The 6,789-nt window shown below is 38.1% G+C and overlaps 1 protein-coding gene across 1 annotated transcript in view; it reads right to left on the bottom strand.

The window, feature by feature from the left end:
- Positions 1-6,083: 6,083 nt before the first annotated feature.
- The window catches only part of LOC119410487 (ephrin type-A receptor 4), a gene marked incomplete in the record, with an annotated part of 104,369 nt that continues 103,663 nt past the window's right edge, over positions 6,084-6,789 (bottom strand). Inside the window, 1 exon segment of the mRNA XM_037677366.1 lies at positions 6,084-6,337. Within this exon segment, the coding sequence (XP_037533294.1) occupies positions 6,223-6,337 (115 nt within the window).

Raw genomic sequence — 6,789 nt, 5'->3', positions numbered from 1 at the left:
ATTGTCTTGCCCAGGGACACTTCGGCATGTGACTGCTGTGGGGTTCGTACCCCCAACTCTTGCATTGGAGGATGACTGCTCTAACCACTCAGCCACAGTCGCCTATATAAGTACAGTCCATTTACCATTTACCAAATCCTTTCTCATTCTGAATCACTATGAAGGGTAAGTAATCATCTGTCTTCTAAGATTCACTGAGTGCAACCACAAACAAAAGGAGTGTCAGTATGAATAAGAAACAGAGACCGTCTCATAGTTTCTACTTTAATAAGAATGCACCTTGGCATCCCTTTACTTACTTCACTTTAGGCTATTATTTTACAAACTAGATATAAAAGAACATAAATAAATGACATAAGTTACATGTACCTAGAGCTCCTTGACCAAAACAAAACAAAAAAATATCCTTAATGTTCCCAAAAGTACAAAATAGATCAAGAGAATGTTAGATCTACATGGCTAGATCATTCTGGCATCAGAAGGCATACATGACAAATATTAACTAGTGTTGTGTTTTCATTTTCTGTCATTTTTTTTTCAACTCATTTGATATTTAAGTAAAGGAACAAATATTGTACAGTACATTCTAGTTTCTTTCTCCTTTCTAACATATCTTGCATATTTCCAAACAGGTCCTTTTTTTCAATAGATAATCCAAACCCTTTTACCCAAAAAGAAAAAAGAAAATTACCAAATCAGAAAAGATCTGAATTCTGTTTTAAAGACAGAGGTGTTTGTGTATTACTGTATATGAAGAATCTCTTATGAGTTCAGTAACATTCATGTTGGTATACTATAAACAGAGGAAAACAAAATGAGTGTAATCCATTGGGTTCAACTGGTGTCCATATGATGAGCTCTGGAAAAAGAAGGACTAATGAACAATAGACCCTTTTTGATGCTCGTTTCTATAAACTCCTCGGCCCTTTGTGTACAGGTTTGTCCTTTTTTGATCCTTTCCAACAAGCATCAAGACAGCCCCATCCCTTCTTGACCTGACAGGAGCGCTGGGAGTCCAGACTCCAGTCTGCTTCAGTGGACACAGGAGACCTTTAAGTCCGACTCCCTTGTGTCTCCACGTGTCCTTTTGCAGCTGCAAAAGCAGAAAGGGATTGTATTCCATGAAGCTGTTCAATAAATGCTGTTGCTGAGGAACGTTTGCACGACGTAAGCAATGTGTTGTTCTTTTCTTTTTTACGATGATACAAAAAACCCAAACAAAAGAAAAATGTCCAGGAATTTTCTATTTTTATATCAAAATCTATACAGCTCAGTTATCTCACTGTGTTCTGCAGTTTCTTGAAAACAGACACATAACTGATACTGGTGCTTTAGTCTTTTCCAGTCTTGGAGCAAATCCACACACCCGCACACACAAACACGCCATCACATTCGCAAACAAAACAAACCAATAAAAAAAAACTCACAATTTTTTTTTTAATAAAAAAAAAAGTACATTATCCACTGGAGCCAGGCTTATCAGTTATGTTACATTCTTCTTCTTGTCTCTTATTTGATGCTGCTAAATCATTCATGGCAGCTCCAGCTCATCGCTAGAGGGCCAACAAGCATGGGGGAGCCAGTTGACGTGCCGTGAGCTTTCCAGGAGCTTCTGGACGGTCATCTCGTCAGTGGAAGAGATCCCAAAGGAGTGATAGGAAGCAGGAGGATGAGGAAGAAGGGCGGCAAAGAGGAAGAGCGGGAAGGGTTTTGGTCGTGGCGAGCAAGGCCGAGATCCTGTTCGTGATGGACGGCGGCAGCTGGGGAGAAAGAGACAGAAGGGCAGGAATGAGAGGCTGCATAAGTCACGGTGGGTTTGGATGTAAACAATGTTTGCTTGGTGTCCAGTTCCAACCAACAACTGATCTGCAGCTCCAGCGTGCACACTGTTCCGTCTGCAAGGGGAAATATGGATACTGTGGCAGCGATACATTAACATTTGTGTGCCACATGTTGTTTGTACTTAATACATGAAACATCCCCTGATTTATTGTCACAAATGAAAAGCATACAAATAAGTATTTACAGAGAGCATCTGCATTACATAAATGCTCCGCGTTTAGCCAATGCTAGTGCAGCCGGATTTATTTACCAATGGAAAAAGGATTCTTGTTCAGTCATCAACACTTCTCAAGAGCAAATCTTGATTAATTTGTGCTTAACTATAACTATATTAGGTATTAATTGTTGTCATTTATGCTATATTCATGTTTTAGTTTTTTTGTACAAGATGCTATATTTTTAGATGAGCTAAATGCTCTCACAATTCAAATAGTTTTGTTAGCTTACGTTGTTAAGAACATGATGGCCAAAATAAAATAAATGTTGACTCGTTATAATGGATTTCTGTATAAAGGTTATAAATAATAACTTACGGACTATAGATAGCTTCTTGAATGGATTCAGTGTGGAGACAGTTTTCATGTCACACAGATTCGATAAGGTAACAGATAATTCAAACGCAAATAACATCAAGGTGGGTTGCTGTCATCTTAAACGGCAATAATCTTTAAAATTTCACAGCAGTTCATGCAAAACCTTTGCACCATCATCAGTTTTCTATTGCATGCTGTTTTTTTCAGCAGAAATTTTAGGATTTTTTTCCCCCAGTAACTGACCCTGAATACCCAGAAGTGCTCTCATTACATTGTACAAAAGAAAAACCTGAAGAGTTTCATATAAATAACCACATAATAAGAAATGACAGCAGTGTAAGGTTTGTAGCATTAATAGTATAAGTTTTTTTGCTTTTTTTTATGGCTGCAGAGATTCACTTTGGTCTTGGTTGTGTTCAAACTTGCTGTAAACTCATCAGTCGTGTTGAACTTCAACTCTGTCCAAACTAAACATGCCATCTGTGGTGTACAGTTTTACCTTTTGATAACACTTACACAGAACTCACTTCAAAATGGCTAACAAATTATACTTTATTCAGAAATGATTAGTAATTTATTCAGAGAAGACTTTTTCATCCGGAGTTTATTTTTGGAAAAATTTTACCCTGGTGTTTTCAGCTCTGTTGTGTTTCCACTGCAGTTTGAGCTACAGGATGGATCAGGCAAATGATGTGTATTTCTTTTCCTCGGCTGCCAAAGTGTTACAGCCATAGACTGAATATGTTATGGACTAGAGCATGACCGAGATGGAAATTCTGGCAATTGCCGATACCGATATTGGAAGAAGGCGACCGCTGATAACAGATATAATTGCTGAAAATCTTTTAGCTTTGTCCACCTCCAAGAATCTACGAAAACAGCGAGTTCTTGTTTATTTAGCATGGCTCTTAGCAGCCAGGAAGCTAAGCAAATCAGATCCACACTATACGTTGACTCACACTAGGTTTACAAGTGATGCACTGGTCATAAAAACAGTCTTACTAATGTGCGTTCACATTTTCAATCCTCCACTATTCACCATAAAGTTATCAAGTGAGTTACAAAGAGATAAATAAAGAAACACCCTTCACTGTTCATTGTTTAAACAGTCAGTCTGTTTAAGATAATGTTATAGCACTGATATATATTAAACCACTACGTTAGATTTATTGTTAAGAATAGATTTTTACCAGGCAATAGCCTATGCTAGTTTATCTAAACGTTAGCTTGCTACCTTGACAGGCACATAGCTAATGACAAGTGGGTTGGAGTATTGAAGATAATTTATTATTGTTGATTTATTTTACAGCTCAGTTAAAATTAATTTACCATGCTCTGTTCAGCAAAATACTCTCTTCAATTCAATTCAGTGTATTTATATAGCCCCAAGTCACAACAGAAATCATCTCAGGACACTACACAGTATTGCTCCCTGCTTCCTCTGTGCTGAATGTGAAAGTGAAACTTAAGTGAATGGCAATGAAAGTAGTCTTCATGTGATTACTGATTTTATTGGATTCTTACCACTGATTAGCAATTTCATAATCTTGTACTGTCATCTTAACTATGTCTGACTATCACTTACTGAGTACCAAACCATTGCCTGGCTATTATTTTTTTCACTGATGTAGTGAAACATCATACCATAACCAATCATTACTTAATCACTACCTGACCATTACCTACTGGTTTGTTCTTGTGGTAACAAACCAGTAGTCCCTAATAAGGCTTGTCTGTGTGCTTCCCACTAAGTACTTGTTAACTGCCCATTAGCTCCTGATTCATTCTGCTTTGGTTTCCTTTGTAACTACCCATTAGTTATTGATTAGTTCCTTTTCATTTACAAGGTAACTAACCAGTTGTCCCTAATAAGGCTTGGCTGTGTGTTTCCCAGTAAGTACTGGTTAACTACCCATTACCTCCTGATTTGTTCCTCTTTGGTTTCCTTGGTAACTACCTATTAGTTCTTGATTAGTTCCTCTTCATTTACAAGGTAACTAATCAGTAGTCCCTAATAAGGTTTGGCTGTGTGTTCCCCAGTAAGTACTGGTTAACTACCCATTATCTCCTGATTCGTTCCTGAGGCGTTCTCTAGTAGCTAATCACATTTTGTGTACCTTATTGTAAAGTGTTACCCGCAAAGGTCACATTGACTGTAGGGATTTATTAAAATCTCAAGTAACTCTACTAACTTGATGTGCCAAATAAAACAGTAAAGTTGAATTTATTTATCTACTTTAATGGGGCTCTGTGGAGTTTAATGGGTGTGTTTCTCGGTGTGCATAAATTGTGTTTTGTGAACTCAATAAAAAAAATCAATTGAATAATTAAACCAAGCATTTGTAGGTAAAACACTATGAAGTGGCTGATATTCCAACAAAATGCACAAAGACCCAGGATCCACCCATGAGCAGGTTCTCTTTCTTCTTATTAGCAGTCTGTGAACTCTGTGGGGTCTGTTTGGCTGGCTGGGAGTCAGCTGCTGATTAATTCTTCTCATTAACATGCCGAAGGCAACGGGGCTGCAGACTGATCACAGAACAGTGGCTATCGATCTGCTGAAGGTGCAGGTTACACCACCTCAGGCAGAACATGGCTTCTGGAGATGAGGGGTGCTAATGAACATTATAGGCTGCAAATACTTAATGTTTAAAGCAAGATTTAAACTCATTTCTTTTTTCCTTTTTTGGTCAAAAACATTTGTGTTCTGAGTTTTTGGCAGCAGAATGAAAACAGTATACTCACATTCGTGTCAAGTTGAGTGATCGTCCATTATCTTCTTGTATCTTTAGCAGTAACAATACTGATTGTGGTTCATTCTGTGTACACGTTGCTACTTTCACTGAATAATTCCTAACCAAAAAAAACAAAAAAACATCCTTCATCTTGCCTCCAGTTTATACAACCAGTTCAACTGGTCCAAACTGGAGTCCATCCAAAGTGTTGAGGAAGATTCGTTGGCTTCTGCAGTCGAGGTGCGCCGACAGCTTTGATTCAGACGGCAGAACGATGGAACAATCCAAAGTATGTGTTTATTGAAGGTGAAGATGGGCATCTTTATTTTTATTCTGGGAAGACAGGGAAGTGGGAAGCTCCTTTGGAAGATCAAAGACATTCTCAGTAACATCCTGAGGGCAACAAAATAAAGTTCTGGGAGAACAACAAGGCCGGAAAAGAGCAAAAAGCACAAAATAATCTTCTTTAAATAAATCTTCTCTGCACCAGCACCTCCCAACAGAACGCAGCTCTCAAACCTCTCAGAGATTCAACGTTCATACCCGACAGGTAGGATCCTCCATTTTGTCTGAGAGGTATCAAACAGATTCAGCTGAGAGAGAGAGAGAAGAAGGAACAATGGAGGCCAGGGCAGCCTGCGGGTCCCGCAGAAAGAATTCATGTACAATAAACACAGTCACAGGAAATTCAAAAAATCTGCTCCTCAGATTATTCCAGAGAGTTAGAGACACTTTGCCCCAAAGGAGGAGGAAATGTTGACTCAACCCTTTCGTTCCTCCCTCCTTCCATCCAAACCATTAAAGGCACTCCACATTGGCCTCTCGGAAGCACTTTTTCAGCCATCCCTTCATTCGTCCAAAAAATGCTGCAGAGGGTCCCATTCTTAAAAAGAACCAAAAGGGCAAGATAAAGGTCAGATTTTCTGAAGAAAAAAAAAAGTGACATTTTTGCCACTTTTTCAGTAATGTCTTCTTTTTTTAGATCCAATTTAAAGTGCATGGATGAGGTAAACTACTTCATAGTTTTTGTGTCTTTTTAATGTTTATTTTTTTGTATTCATTCTTTTATAAGAATGTCTTTTTGATTCCTCTTTCCTCTCGGTTTTATCCTCTCAGACAGGAACCATTCTGCCTTGCATCTGTTGCATTTGGGACAGCATACTCTGGACACTGGTCAGGATCTTGTTCTGGTGTGCTGCAGAGGAAATGCCGATGCGGGCCATGTCCCTAAGAAGAAATGGGAAAACAGACACTTTACAGCCAAGGACAACAATAACAAATGTACAAAGGTCAAATATGAATGATGATTTTTACAGCCTTCCAGTGAAAATTGGTTTGACGATTTAACTGTTCTGTAAGAGGCTTCTGTTGCCAACATGCTCAATCTAATTTTACAGTTTTTTTAATTAATTGAAATGTTAAAGAAATGAGACAAAAATATTGTGGGCCAAAAGAGAGATTAGCATATTTAGATGAACACATTTGGCTTATTTATGTGTTTAACTCTACATAATTAACAATAGGAAAACAAACAGCAGCATACTGAAATGATCTCAGGTGCTTCGGTTATTAGGATAAGCTGAACATTGTTGCAAATTAGGTTAAAGACAGAAAAATCACAAAGCAACAGACATGTAGATTAATTTCCAAAGCTGTTTCTAGGAAATGTTCCTACCAAA

This window comes from Nematolebias whitei, chromosome 6 (assembly GCF_014905685.2).
Source record: "Nematolebias whitei isolate Nwh7 chromosome 6, NemWhi1, whole genome shotgun sequence".
In the NCBI taxonomy this organism is placed as follows: domain Eukaryota; kingdom Metazoa; phylum Chordata; class Actinopteri; order Cyprinodontiformes; family Rivulidae; genus Nematolebias; species Nematolebias whitei.
Note: the sequence above shows the minus strand (reverse complement) of the source record. Positions and strands in the feature narration are given on the sequence as shown.